The sequence below is a fragment of the Caretta caretta genome, chromosome 2, assembly GCF_965140235.1.
Source record: "Caretta caretta isolate rCarCar2 chromosome 2, rCarCar1.hap1, whole genome shotgun sequence".
Classification (NCBI taxonomy): Eukaryota; Metazoa; Chordata; order Testudines; family Cheloniidae; genus Caretta; species Caretta caretta.
Genome location: NC_134207.1, coordinates 224,536,064 through 224,551,818, shown reverse-complemented (window position 1 = coordinate 224,551,818; position 15,755 = coordinate 224,536,064). Strand labels below are relative to the sequence as shown.

The following is a 15,755-nucleotide window of genomic DNA, read 5'->3' as shown; positions in this document are numbered from 1 at the left end:
CCACACTCCTCTAGTGCGCCTCCCCCCGACTCGGCCTCTGGGCCCCCCCACCTCCGCCACAGGCTCAGCGGCGCCCGCTGCTGGAGGCGCCCCATGCCCACGTTCAGCTCTGGCCCCTCCCCCTGAGCCGCCGCTCACCCTCCGCCGTCCTCTCGCTCTCCCGCCACTCTGCCAGGCGGCCCGGCGAGGATCCGGCTCCGCCCCGCGGCTGCTGCCGCGCCCGCGGGCCGCCCTCCCCACTCCAACGCGGAGCGTCCGTAGTCCAGGCTGTCTGGCACTGGAGGCTTGAGAGCCCACCGCAGGTGCCAGCCGCAGAGCAGCAGACGGCTGCTGATTGGGACTAAAACTCCCTCCGCTTTTGGACCGTGAGCGGCGAAGCTCTGTGGGTCAGAGCCTTGGCCTGCATTTTTTGCGCTTTGCCTTTCTTTCCAGTTTTCGCTTTTCCCACTCCATAATGGGTACTGACTGGGCAGCAGATAGCAGAGGTCTGCTCTCGGCAGGGCCGTCCCTAGGGGGGGTGCGGGGCCCGGGACAAATCAGCCTGTATGGCTTCCCCCTTAACATTTTTTATACAGGTGAAATCTGGTGTGGGGAAGGGACACCAGTCTGGGGGGGGGGGGGGGCGGGGGCTGGCAGGGGACGATGGAGAGTCCCAGGCTGGCTCCTGTGCTAGGGTGTCCCAGAAAAGGGAGGGGTCCGGGGCAGAAGGGCAATGGATGGGGTCAGCCTGGCACTGGTGTGTTCCAGCCGCGCTAGGCTGCTGGCAGTCAACTGCGCACATTAGCTAGGAGGGAGGGAATTGTGCCTGTTTTCGAACAAAAACCCCATCCCTCCTGATTCGCAACCCCTGGACCAGGCGGTAAAATCAGTTTGGCACATTAGCAAGGAGGAAGCAAATCTTGAGTGTTTTTGACCAAAACCCCATCCCTCCTGATTTGCAACCCTGGCCAGGCAGTAGCAAGTCCTGAGAAGTAGCCAAGATGGTCACTTTGCGTGGGGGAAACTGTACCTAGTTGCAAAAGGGGAGGGTTGAGATTTGTGTTGCCAGACTGGCAAGCAAGGAAAAGAAATAGAACGCTCGCTTCCCACCAACCCCCAGGGGCTGGCCACGTTCCCTGAACTGTTAATTCCACCCCCTGGGCCAGCCTGGCCCCCCAGGTCTCCACGACGAGCCCACCGAAGCACAGGGCCCGGAGCAGTTGCCCCGATTCGCCATACGCAAAGGATGGCCCTGGCTCTGTGCTTGCACATTTCAGTGCCTCCAAGTAAGTCAAGGAAGCTTGGACCGCTTATCCCTGCAACACTTTGCAGTGAGCAAAGTTCTACTGCAGCTTTTATAACCAATAAATCTGAGGCAGGAAGTGGTGCTTGCACAGATCACCTTGTTGTTCAGAAAAGACCTAGCACAGTCCAGACCCGACCTAAAAGACAGCTCAGCTGTATTCAGAGGGTCCAGTTCAGGTGCCAAAGCCCACCCTTTGGTCACTCCGCAACTGCAAATATTATATTGTATGAAGAGGCTCTGGTTTGCCAAACTTTGCCAGGCCTTTAAAACAATGTTCTTACCCTCTCATATGAGACAGTTTGGTACAACATCCTTATGAAGTTAAATACTCAGGCAGTGTCAACCTTTCAAGTTGTGTAGAATCATAAAAGGATACATACTTCTCCTGATTCAAAGTTAAACATCCAAATGTGAAAGTGCTGGTTCTAAAGTTAGGTGTGACTATCTTTTTAAAGTGCTGTATACTCATAACTCCCACTGAAGTTGATGCAGGTATTCAGCACCTGTGAAAGTCAGGCCATTTTTATTTTGGTGCCTACATTTAACTCCACATTCAGGACATTTGGCCTGGCACATTTGAGGATGTTACAAATCCAGTCAACTAGCTTACTTTAGAAGCATGATCTACTTTGTAATTACAACATCATAAGGAATGTCCTCCCTTAAATGTACATATGGTATAAAACAGCATTCCTTAGCTGCTCTAATGCCAACCATCAGAGACAACATACAATGGTTAGAAATACTGCTGCCAGAGCTCTGCCTAAAAGGCTTTATGCTTCAATGGTTTGAGTGCCCTCAGCACCCACTAATTAAATGGGAGTTGAGAGCACTCAACCCCTCTTAGGACTGAGCCATAATAAAAACTTTGCAGTGGATGAGAAGGCAAAAAAACATGATGGCTTGTGTTCCAAATTAAAAAAAAAAAAATACAAAATCAATGTTTACCACATGTAAAAGGAGAACAGTCAAGGGAAATAATTTGGTTTCAAACTTAAGTGTATGGAGACTAAACATTTACTAGCTACTTTATAGATAGTACTTGACCGTCTCTTGAAAAAGGGTGTACAAAAATAATTTTTAAAATTTAAAACATTTTAAATGCACACATTGCTAGTTCTGTACTTTCTTCCCATTGTATAAACAAACTGATAAGTGGATGTTTTGTATATTTTTCTTTAGTTTCTTAAATGTTAGTAGAAGTTTCAGACTTTTCTATGAAGAAGTTTCACACTTAAAATGCTCACGTATGCTGAAAAAGACTAATAATCCAGGGCCTTAACACCAACACCCACATACTGGTATCCTGAATTTACACAAGTCAAGAAAGCTACAATGCTGTGACCAGACTATACACTTGCATCAGGGTTTGCTGTCAATATGATTTGTGCTCCTAAGTCACTTAAGTACTTTTGAAAATCTCACGCGTAGAAACCTAATTTTATGCTCCTATTTTTGGAAAATGTGACTGATATATATAAAAAGTTCACTATAACTTTTTAAAAGTATTGAAAATCTGAGTAACTTGTTTCATTGTTAATACTGAAGCAATTTGATTTTGAAGTGACAAAGATTTCATGCCACTAAACATTTAATAAATATACCATAGTAGCTCCTGATGCTAATGTACATGATTAATTTAACACGTGTAGTCTAACTGAAGTAAATGAGACTATCTATGTGAGTAAAGTCACATACCTGCTCATGAGTTTGCAGGCTCAGGGCATTCATTTTCAATTTTTTGTGTTTTGCCTACAGCAGTTTCATAAGATTCAAGTAAGATTCCCTACCAGTAGTAGCATTTATAATTTAGTTCATTATAAATTTTAATCTAAAATTACAATAGGACAAATTTTCAAATTAGTTTTTCAAAGCATCAAGCCTGATATAAATTACTTCATTCTGTCCTGAAGTCTTACATTTATTCTCAGTAATGATGCAATTGTCTTAAAAACCAGCAATTTCACCTAGCTGCAGCACGATGATTGATCAAGAACCCTTTCAATAAATTTTAATCTAGTTGTGATAGGAAGTCAGTTTCATAAAATAAAATTGGGATGTTTCCAAGAACTTGCTTGAAGTAGAAGTCAATTTGACTGAAGACTAGCAAAAATATTAATATCTTCCTAATTCCCGTTTCTTTCTTTATGATTTGCAAATTTATGATTGTTTAGGAAACGTGCTACAATTCTTGAGTAGCAGAAAACTATGTTTTGCACTTTAGTACTGTACTTAAGGTAGTTAGTAACTAGCATGCATGCAAGGGGTTGAGAGGGGTTGGTTTGTTCTACAGCAGAATATTTTGGAATACCTTAAAGGCAACAGCAGACCAGGCCATGGAGACAAGAGTGAGAGGATGAGAGAGGGCGCACTTGTATAAAGCTGAAGTCCAGGGTTGCTTTAGTTTGTGTGTATGTTTTGTTAATTTATTATGTTTCTTTTCTGTTTTTGTTACTGAAGTAGTTGCAGGTGCAAGTAAAATAGCTCAATCTGTTTGTGTCAATATTCCATGGTCCAAAAATACAAAGACAAACTTTTTAAAGAGTATCTTTACTGAGATTCTGGCAGTAGTTTTATATAACAAGACACATCCGCATAACAGGTCTGCCACTGAACTTGCTTAGAGTAAAATCAGCTTCAATATGAAGCTGTTAGTTATCAAAACCCTGCTTTTTACATGCTAAATATTTTCAGCAAGTGTGCATTTTATCACAGCAAATGAATTTACTGTAAGAATAAAGTAAATACATACATGAAGCTCCACACCTGGAACATAATTCATAAAAAAAAATCACTAGTTACAACTGAATACCTGTACGTTATTTAAAAATGGTACAAAACATACAAAATAATTCTAAATATCTCAATGGCAATGCAAAAGGAAAAAAAGCTACCAGTGTTTGCCAGAAATGTTCAGTTAAACTCAAAATTACTTTAAATGATATAATGCATATTAATAGCACAGTATTCAGCATCATTTCAATTAAGTGGAGGTAAAGTCTTTAATTTTTGGATGTCAAGTTATGCTGCAGTGTGTCACTGCTCTTACTTAATGCAGAAGTACATGCTAGGGGCCCAGAATTGTTTATTCAGGAAAAACCTGCTGATACCAGTTCTGATCTCCCTAGGAAATATAGCTGTTGTACTGTTAAAAATAGATAGATTTTGCAAGGATCAAAGGCACCCTAATTCAGCTAGCCAAAATGGTAACACTCCCAAAAGAAAATAAAGGGCAAAATTATCATAAATACTTCTACAAAAGTAACCTTTAAAATTGTTACTATTCTATTTCCATTTCACAAATGGCATTAGTAGTCACCAAGTATCAATAGTCTTATGTTATATTCCTCAAGATGAATTTTTTATTTCTGCAGATTTAAAAATTAGACTATATTACTAACTTGTTAAAACACTATTTTTAGTATCTAAAAGGTTGCATTCTATTTCCTAATATTTTACATATTAGCTGGACCACCCTCTCTTATGATTTTAAACTAACACTGGCTACTGTAATTAAAAGAATTTTGTACCCCAGGTATTAAGCAGCAGGCAACAACAATGGACTTTTGGGCATAGCAGCACCTGGCTGGCTATTGAAAGTCTAGTAATATTTCTAAAACACTGGAAAACTCATGCAGTGTGGTAAAGTTTGCGATAATTTTCACAGTTGAAGTTTCCTTTAGTCATTGCACTTTTGTTGAAGGGACACGCTTGATTTTTAAGTGTCATTCTGAATCTGAACTTGAACCAGCTGTCTTCTTTTTCTTCTTTTTACCGTGTTTCTTGTGCTTCTTTCTCTTTTTTGTTTTATCCTTTAAAACAGTTAAATAATGTTAGTTATTTCATAAGCCAAAACCCATTTATTAAAATTCAGCTAACTAAGTGGTGTAAGAACCTTGAAAGGATATTTGTCCAAAATTATTTCAGATAAAAGATTACTACATAAATAAACAGTATAAAACAAAACAAAAAAATAGAATACTTTGAATGATTTTTTTAAAGTTAGTTCTATTTTGGTCTGGTAAGAGGTCTGAAATAGTCATTGTCTCTAATTTTGTTTCCTAATCTTTTAAGTCACATGAACACTTTATACATTTTTGAGAAATCAATAAGATAATGGGTGTTTGTGATGCAAACGGCATTTTGCATACTTGTGAAAGAGCAGGGTAGGAAGCCCTATTTAATCACATTTTAGTTAGATTTCCCCATTCCTGACAAAGTAAAATAAGCTGTCTTAGGCTCCAGTCTCCAGCACTCATGCCTCATTTAATTTGGGATAATGTAGGAGCTCAATTGTGAAAACCCTTATACAGTCAAAGAATGGCTGCAGGATCAGGACCTAACATTAATACTCTAAACTCAGAAACACATATACTAGAAGAACAACCCTCTTGTCCTTAGTCAGGCAAAATTTCAGTGGTTCTTCCTGAGTAAGGCATGCAGGACCAGGTTTATGTTGTATGCTATAACAATGATACACAAGAGTTGTCACTCAATACTATATATATCTATTCTACTATACACAAGATATACAGCTTCAGTGCAGTATACAATGTATGTAATGTACATTTATTTAAAAGAAAAAGCTCAGCACATCAGCCACTGGGAGTCACGTGGCTGACAACCTGCCCAACTCTGGAAAATGTATAACTTCAAATCCCTATGTAGATTCCTTACTGAACGAAACAGTTTAAGAGAGATTAATGCAGAAGGTCCTTGTAAAGAAATTAAACACAAGATCCTCATCCCAGCTCCTGACCCACTGTACTGGGTAAAAAGGCCAGAGAGGCGTAAAGTGATGGTAAAAGCCCCTTATTCAGTTGGAGGATCCTTGCCCAGCATACGCACTACTGGGACAGCCTTTTGAGGACTCTTTCCCAAACTCTGGCATAGAGTGTGTGCCAGGGGAGGGACTCAGTATCCAGTGTCAGGGAGAATAAGCATTGCTGGGGCCCACAGGGCAGTTACTATAACCTACATAGGCCTCCAAGGCTGTTCAGGTTATGCCAGGGGCTCCTGCAGCCACCCAAAATCAAGAGGGAACAAAGGTGTTTTAAAGCTGCCTTAACTTCTTTCCCCACCCTCTTTCTGGGCTGAGAGTTCAGTGCTGCACCTTATAGGGTATGTCTAGTCCAGTGCATGGGCTAGCCATACTCAGGTGGCTAGCCTGTGTTGCAGACTACACTGCAACATCCACACTGGTATTTTTAGTGGGTTAGTTTGAGCATAGCTAGAGTAAGTCTGTCTATCCAGTCTAAGAAGCACACTCCCAGATGCAACGTAGACAGACCTTATGAGGCATAGAACAGAATATCTTCCTACATATTGTGGAGCAGGATGTATATTATAAACCCGATACGATATACACTGGTAATGTTCCATTTTATTAATGTGAACGTAAGTAAACATATTTGACATTTACTCCATCTAGAAAATAACTTTTCTACTCATACATATCTGTATTTAGATAACATACAGATAGCTCCAGGAATTATTTTGGGGAAGTTCTGGGGCCTGTGTTATACAGGAGGTCAGACTAGATAATCACAATGGTGCCTTCTGGTCTTGAATCTACGAATACAGGGCCAAATTCTGTTCTCAGGTACACTGATGTAAAGGCCAAGGAGCTTCCAGAAGTAAATTGAGTTATTCTCGATTTACAACTGTGAACCTGAGAGTAGAATTTTCCATAAAATGCTCAACTTTGTAAAGGGTGTTGTCCGAGACAACAAAAGTACATGCTAATTTCTTACATAGTTAAGACACTTTCTAAAAATATGAGAATAGGAATGATACTTGCTGTTACTTTCTCTCTTTCTTCACTGTTTTTTTTCTTTTTCACTTGTACCTAAAAAAAAAATAATTAATAAGCTTTTGTGGCCAAACAGTATTTCCAAAAATACCTGTAAGTAAAAAGTTTTAGCTTTGGCTATAAAACATGACGGCACAATATGGTACAGCATATAATGTTGTGACAATATGAAGAAATACACTGGGATATCTGTGCTATTTTCTGCAAATCATTCTAGCCAGTATCATCCGGTTTTAGAAATAAAAAATGCTGAGTGCTTTCAAGGAAACAATGTCTGTCTACTTATACAACATATAGCATAGCAGGGAATTATCATGTAGATACCAGTAAAATTATTAAAACTACCTATGTGAAAAAAAACCATAACAACTCCAATTTTCCCTAGCCTTCACATCGTCTGGAATTCTATATGGAAAACAGAGGGGATAAAAATGGATAATTTAAATAAAATCAATTTTTAAAATGTAAATTAAATACAGGTTTAATTTTTAAAAATAAAGCTATTTAAACTTGAATTTGAAATTTACCTCTGAAATTATGACAACCTATTTTGGACTTAACTTACTATAATATATCAAAATTATTTAAATTTAAAATAATAATATTAAGCAGTACACGTTTGCTGCTGAAGTTTTAAAGAAAGTCATACTACTGAACTGGAGGAAGTCACTGTTTAAGTACCTGGAACCAAAGAGTCTGCTGAAATGCTAAACCAGCTTTTGACAGCAGTAGCCTCCTCTGCAAGTGCAAAGAGAATATTTTCTTCCTTTCAGTTTATTCCATGTTCAATTCAAAGAACAGTTGATTCAAAGTTAAGAAACCAACTAGGAGTTGAAAAAGCACAAAAACTTGCTTTCCTCTTCCAAGCTACGAATAAAAGCTAGGAGTGAGAGGATGAGATCTACTCGTTTTACAATCCTAAAGGAAACTGTGTCCAGAAACAAATCAATTAAATTCACTAACTACAGGTATTTCCTTTGTTTAATACATCAGTTTTAAATACGAAACATGTTTTGATAAAAAGAATCAATATCAACCATCTAGTAAATGCCTCATTCATGATTTTTGCTAACATAATAAAAAAAAGTAAAAATTAAGATCTCAATAAATGTACGGTAAGCTAGATAACTGTTTGAATAAATGTGTATCGATACAGTGTATCCTACTAAGAGGTACAAAACTTAGTGTACAGGCTAAATTAGGTGTAAATAAACATGCTGTAATGGTTATCAACCAACGAAAATCAACCTTTAATAAAAAGTACAAAAGCAAAACAGAGCTAAAACTATTTAAATCAAGGTTTCCTGCTTACTGATTTAAATCATGATTAAAATTGGTGATTACAAGTACTTGATTTAAATCAATCCACGATGATGAAAGGATCTCAATATTAGAACAGGGACTAAACTCAAATTAACTTGATTTAAAAAAAACCAATCATTGCAAATGTAATCAATGTCCAGTGGTAACGAACACTAATACAAGTGAGATGGAAATCCCCTGCCTTTGTACACACACTAATGAAATGACAGTCACATAAACTGTCAATGTCAAGCATGTAATGTGATGTTAGTGAATATTATGGTATTCAGAATTTTAACTATAACAAAATAGTTCAAAATAATCAGTAAGTGGTAAGCGTTCTAACTTTAATGAATTGCAAGAGTCCTTTTTAAATAGGCTTGTGCTTATACAACTTTGAGATAGGTCACATTGCTGAAATCCAGTTAAACTGAGCTAGAACAGCTTCAGGATAATACATAATTTGCCACTTAGTCTATTGATGAGTTAAGTACAGTCAAATTAGTTTACTCACTTATACACATTTAACTTACCAAATATACTTTTTTAAAATTTGAAATTTAGGTTGTATTTTCACACTGACCTCCTCTGTAGGATCTGACTCTGATAGCGATTCAGATGATAAAGGTACATTCCCACGATCAATTTTCTTCCTTTTCCTACTAAGACTTTTGTTGTCCTACACAAAATAAAACACATAAATATTTTGTTTGCTGGGAAAGTGCATCCTTTAAAATAATACAACACTTAGAAGGTGACAAAAACACTGACTTTAACGTTTCATTTAAATTGTGGAATCATAGACATGTTGGATTAGAAGGGACTTCAAGAGGTTATTATTGAGAAACCAGCCAGTTCTGCAAAGGACTGAACTTTGGGGGGAAATCTACTTTATTAGGTAGGAAGGGTAACTACTGATAAGTGTAGACCTAGGTTTGCGTTTTATGATTTTGTTTTGTATTGTAAGTACTTGTTTCCATCACTCTCTCTCATTTCTCATTAAATCTTTATTCTTTCTTAAATAAACCTTCTTTTGTTTTATTTTAAGTTCTCACAAATGCTCTGTGGTTTACAGGAGCAGTAGTTTACGCTAACACTCATCTTTGGGTGCAGAGGATCCAGAAATTCTGAGAGTACCTAGTTTTAGGGCTGGATATCACAGGGGAATGATTCAAAGGGATTCGGGGCTTGAAGTGCACCTACTGTTAACCTGCTGACGAAAGAAGGAATGGTATAAGTCCAGAGGAGAGTGCTGAATGGCTGGCAATGTTAGAGAGCTGATGCCCAGCTTCTATAAGAAAGACTTCTTGCTGGAGGCAGCAGCTAATAAGATGACTCTCAGTCCTCAGTGTAAATTAAAACAAACAAACAAACAAAACCAAACAGAAGACCACCTGAAAGCCACTTAGACATTTGTCCTTAAATTCACCCTATCTGCTTGAACAAGTTTGCAAATTTGCCACATAACTAGCAATTTTTGCACTCGGCAGCTATTGGGACCAGATTTTCTTAAGAGCTCAGCACCCAGCAGTTCCCAGTGGCAATAATTATTTAAATAGAAGCTGAGGACCTTTGCAAATTTGTCCTCAGATGTGCAAGCATAGGTTCACAACTGCCTTACCCAAGATCTGTCACTCCATTTAAAAATGTGGTTCTTTGTCTATATTTGTATAAAATGCCCTTTGAGACAGATTTTTATTTTTCAAGTACTTAATATTTTACCTTTTCTCTTTCATGTTCTTCCTTTGATTTTTTCTTTTTTGTGCTGTCCTAAATAGAAGGTGAAAATAATTAATTTTACATAATGGTTTCAGCACACAATGGTATGAATCACAACAGAATCTTGACCAGATATATTACACTGGATAAAAGGGCCTACTTTTCAAAGCTGTTATGGTTGTTCTGGGTTACAGTCTAACGAATTGGTCTGAGATATTTTACCTGGCAATTCACATGAGCATTATGAAAAAACTACCATTTTGGTACAACTGCTTCAGTCCTTGCCCTGCAGTATAAAAAGACACTGTTCTTACTCTGGTAGGCCTGTGGGGAATCAAGGAATAGAATGCTGCTCAGCAGAACATACATACAACCTATATAGGAGGTCAGCCACCATCACTCTATTCCTAAGAATCTTAAAAGAAAACACAACACGCTACCATGGCAGAGTCCACAAGCATTGGGTGAGAAAAGAACCCTTTGGGAGATCCTAGGGGACAGAATGAAGCCTAAGATGAAGCATACTTCCAATAGAACAGTTCATGTTCTGCTTTCCCATTAGATCCCCGTGTATGGAGTACCTCTCTGCTGTTCCTTCCTGTCTGGTGATAATACAAGACAAGTAATTTCTACTGAAAGCGTAGCAAAGAGGCATATTGTGCATGAGCCAGTAGAAAAGGCAGAATGAAAGCAGGGCCAACAGAGTGAAGAAAGTATCAGAGATGGAGAATAACTAGGAAGGAAGAAACAGTAAGGTTGTGAGTCTCTCCACCCACCTCACCTCACCTCAGCTGACAGGAGAGAGAAAGAACAGAGACTTCTGTCCTCCAATTCAGCAGCAGGAGGTGTCTAAATGTCGTGTCCCCCCCCCATCATGTGTGTGAGGGATGAATTTTCAAACTTACATTAACAAAAACTGGTGTGTGTATGTATGTGAGGAATGATTTAATCATTTGATATCTATGGATGAAAAACACTATATAAAGAGCTAGTTGTTATTATTTGTATAGCACATACACTAAGCTAGGTACTTTACAGATAAATGAAGACAGGACTGAGCCCCAAAGAGCTTTCATAAGTGGCTTCTTAGATTACCAGTGTTTATGACAAAAATATAATTTCTACCTGATATAGTGTAAAGAACTGTTGACAGACTCCTTACAATTTGTTTATTTTCTAGTTTACACAGGATGAAGTCCAAAATTCATACCAGAAAGTTTAATTAATTGGGTATGCACGACTCCAAATAGAGCAAAGGAAAGGGAAACCTCCCCATAACTGCATTTATGAAAGGCTCGATTTGTGCTGCAGAGTGTACAATTTCTGAAGGGAAAGTACTTTTCCCACAGACATCTGGTAAGGCAGTACACCTCTACCCCGATATAACGCAGTCCTCAGGAGCCAAAAAATCTTACTGCGTCATACGTGAAACCGCGTTAGATCAAACTTGCTATGGAGGGCAGGGTAGGGAAGGCTGTGCCATCCTAAACAGCCTGGCCCCGCCCCCTATCTGACCCTACCTACTTCCCGCCCCCTGACTGACCCCTCAGAACTCCTGGCCCATCCAACCCCCCCTTCTCCCTGTCCCCTGACTGCCCCCCAAGACTCTCTGCCCCTTATCCAACTCCCCAGCCCTGGCCTGGCCCCCTTAACACGCCGCTCAGAGCAGCATGTTGGAGCCAGACATGCTGCCACCATAGGCGCCGACTCTGTGGGTACTCCAGGGCTGGAGCACCCATGGAGAAAAACTGGTGGGTGTAGAACACCCACTGGCAGCTCCCTGCCCTGCCCCCCCGCCCACCTCCACTCCGCCTCTGCCTCCTCCCCTGAGTGTGCTGCCGCCACTCCGCTTCTCCCCCCTCCCTGGCTTGCTGCGAATCAGCTGTTTGGTGTGGCAAGCCTGGGAGGGAGGGAGGGAAGGGGGAGAAGCGGAGCAGCGGCGCGCTCCAGGGGGGAGGAGGTGGAGGCAGAACGGAGATGAGCTGGGACGGGGAGCAGTTCCTCTGCGCCCCCACCCCCGTTACTTGCTGCACACCTCCCCGCACGCCCTGCCCCCGCAGCTCACCTCCACTCCACCTCCTCCTCTGAGCGTGCTGCTGCTCCACTTCTCCCCCTTCCCTCCCAGACTTGCGCAAGCCTGGGAGGGAGGGGGGAGGAGGGGAAATGCTTTACCGTGTTATATCTGAATTCGCATTATATTGGATCGCGTTATATTGGGGTAGAGGTGTATTTTAAGCACTGGTATCCTGTCAGACCTTCATTTAAAAAAACCCCTACATGTGAAAACAACACACCGACAAAGAATTAAGACATTTATAGGTTTTAAATGTTAGCTTATTGTACACTAAAACAGAGCTTGTTTGGACAGGAAATAAGGCACATTTATAATTCGAAAGTTAGTGATAACAGTTTAGAATCATTGACAAGTCTGCTCTCTAAAGATCAAACTATTCCTTTCAGCCAGCGTACTGAGCTCAAATAAGGATAATACTTCTTGGAGTATGGAAGCAGAAGGCTGGAAGCACTGCTTGCTCCCATAAAGTAGCATTGTGTGTTTGAAAGAGAAATAAAAAAGTGGATATGCAAAACCAAAATCAGATAATGTTTACAATATAAAGGAAAACTTCCCAACGCTAAAACATCATTACATTTTACCTTGCTGTCTGATTCAGAATCAGAAGTAGAGCTTTCAGAAGATTTCCGCAAGGAGCGATACTTCTTTTTTCTCCGTTTTTTCCCTTGTTTCTTATCCTATCCATAAATGTTTTAGAGAAAAAGTTTGTATGTGTTCATAGTGAAGCTATAACTGAATATTCAATCTGAAGAACACAGAAACCCAAAGTCCTATATGTAAGTATGCTCTCTTGATGAATACAGCACTACAGAGATGACTGGCTCTTAGAGTGGATGATACTCATAATATTTCTGCATTTATTCAAAATTTATATTAGTGATAAATCCAAATTTTTCTAGTTTCCTTGTTTATTACTTTTTTCCAAAGTATATCATAGGGCCTGACTCTTCATCTTCAAAGTGATCTAGCCTAAAATGCCATGAACAGATTTTTTTCAAAATAATAATTGTGTGCCTGGGTTTTATTTTTAATTTAGAGGGGAAATTATCTTTCTTTAAAGAAATGCCAAATAACAGACAATTCTCTGTAAAAATCAAAGTGAATCCAGTTTATAAACCTGCCACCCAAAATAAATAATGTTCATACAGAAGTTCTTATTTGTAGTCAAGAGGATAACCTTCCTTAGTCAACGCATAAAAAGGTAAGAGTAAAGCATTTAGGTAGATGCAGCCTAAAATCTACATGTAAAATATATATACTGCAAAAACCAGTGTTAAAAAGTTATCATGAACCAAAATTACTTTTTTAAAATAAGTGTTTCATTCGTGTTCTTTTAATATGTTGCTATAAAATATATTTTGGTGCACAGAAAAATCTATTAATTGAACAGATATATTAAGGTCATGTTCATTTCTATACTTCTTTGCGCACTAGAAGTTTCTTTTCTCGCTGTAAAGAAAGAGGCAAGTCTTCTATCTCCCTGTGAGAGTTCTGCAGACTTGCCTTTCTTGTTCCCAATTATATGCTTCCTTTTTTCAAAGCATCACTTGAAAGCCACCTTGGGGCTTGCTTTATAACCCACTGTTTCACAATAAATAAAAGGGATTGCTACTACCACTCCTTCCAGCAGGTTTGCTATCTCTGTAGCACTCCTAAGTCTCTGCTAGCCTTCTGAGTGAAGCATCAATGCTAAGGGACCCAATCATAGGCTCAGAGCTCTCAACTCCCTTTGAATTCAATGAAAGTTGAGGGCCCGCAACGAACTGTAGGACCAAATGTTAGTCTCTTACACAAGAGCGGAGAGCACAATTGTGAGGCCAGAAGTTAATTCTTTTAACAAGTTTGTTTGAGTATTGCATATTCACTATATTATCGTGTATTAATTTGGTTATAGGAAATATCAGGTCTTTAACTCATTTGCCTTTAAAAAAACTACAGTTATAGTTTCAGATCTCACAGATAAACCAATACCCCTTCATGTACAATTAACAGGGTACTAACAGACAAATAGATAACTGTTCAGGCTACTGTTCCTGAGATGTAGGGCCATAAATGGTTACTATTAATCAAAAGAAAATTATGGCCCCAGTCCTGCAACGACTTACTCATGTGCTTAAAAGTATGCACTGAGCAGCTCCACTGAAGTAAATGGGACCGTTCATATTGTGTAAACAGATGCATAAGTAGTTGCTAAATTGAAGCCTCTGTTAAAATGCTGACTAATCTACAATCACTATTTCCACGTTAAAACAAGAAGCATACATTTCTTCTTGAATGCACCATCCTAATAAAACCTGAATAAGAGAGTAAGTGGCACAAGCATATTCTAGAATTATACACTAGCATATTTTCAAAGAAAACAGAAAAATTACAATTCTGGTACGTTAGTTCTCACCTCATCATCAGAATCAGATGAACTCCTGGAAGAATCAGAGCTTGATGAAGAAGAGGAAGATGAAGACAACTTGACCAAACACAACAAAAATTAAAGCTTGTGAGATGCAGCATTTTGTCTGTTTGAGAAATAGTTAAAGGAACATCCAAATACTCTCCCAAATGTCTCTGCATTTGCAAATGTTATCTATAGTGATCTTAGTTCCAAGAGTCTAGCCTTCAGAGATTTTCTTAAATTAAGCTGTATGAGTGATATTTCCTCAAGCAAACAAAGGTGTGGCATTCTAGCCAAATGATCTATTTTTAAAGTAAGACCTTCTTATTTTTAAACCTTTTCCACTCAAATACAAACTAAACTACCACTCTCAGATAACAGGCAACACAAGCATAGTTATTTAAACATCTACGTAAAATACCAAATTACACTCTTATTTTGTCTTTTCAGGAACTCAAGCCACGTAAAACTTAAAAACCTGAAAACTTTGCTCACCCTATTTGATTTCTTCTTTTCCTTTTTCTTTTTCTAAAAAGAAAGAGATAATTTTGTTACATGGTATCATGATCTCTTGACATATGTCACAGACAAGGAAAGTAGTTCTGAATTTGCATTTTGACCTGTATTCTTTGGTGATGGCTGTTTCAGTGCAAAAATGTCACATCAGGAAAATCCAACTCATGAATACTTTACCAGACTTAAGATATTTACCTCATTCTTTTTGGAGGAACTCTCATTTCCACCTAATAATTTCTTCCTGTGTTTTTCTAGTTCTTTCTTCCAATTCTGAAAAACAGTGATAGTGACCATTGGCATAATTTTCAAAACGGAGTTAAAAGGAACCTTTGAAATATTTCATCTGTGACAGAGCCACCAAGTATTATTTGTACAGGTTTTAAAAAGATAATTCAACTAATCCTAAACCTACAGGATTACATATTTCATTTTATATAAACAGATTAATATTCATTTGACAAAACTTGCTAATGTGCTCCTTGATCTGTCCGTTATTTAAACAAAAATATATACACAAACACCTTAATTGACTATCTGTATTAGGATATTAAACTTACAACTATACATACATATTTCACTGTAGCAATGTGATTAATCCACTTTTTAAAAATCAAGTACCACCAAATATGAGTGTCTCTTTATTCAAAAGATGGTGGGT

The 15,755-nt window shown here is 38.8% G+C and overlaps 1 protein-coding gene across 3 annotated transcripts in view; it reads right to left on the bottom strand.

Annotated features, from left to right (window-relative positions):
- Positions 1-3,816: 3,816 nt before the first annotated feature.
- LOC125631434 (cyclin-dependent kinase 6) overlaps positions 3,817-15,755 on the bottom strand; it is a 225,418-nt gene continuing 213,479 nt past the window's right edge. For 2 of the 3 annotated variants that reach the window (XM_048838144.2, XM_048838146.2), the window contains 8 exons: positions 15,293-15,367; positions 15,077-15,109; positions 14,588-14,656; positions 12,774-12,869; positions 10,122-10,169; positions 8,983-9,078; positions 7,086-7,133; positions 3,817-5,097 (listed from right to left, as the gene is read on the bottom strand). In XM_048838144.2, coding sequence (XP_048694101.1) covers positions 5,011-5,097; positions 7,086-7,133; positions 8,983-9,078; positions 10,122-10,169; positions 12,774-12,869; positions 14,588-14,656; positions 15,077-15,109; positions 15,293-15,367 — 552 coding nt within the window. In that variant the 3' untranslated portion in view covers positions 3,817-5,010. Of the gene's footprint in view, positions 5,098-7,081; positions 7,134-8,982; positions 9,079-10,121; positions 10,170-12,773; positions 12,870-14,587; positions 14,657-15,076; positions 15,110-15,292; positions 15,368-15,755 lie in introns of all 3 variants that reach the window. The other variant, XM_048838145.2, reaches the window with a different exon arrangement.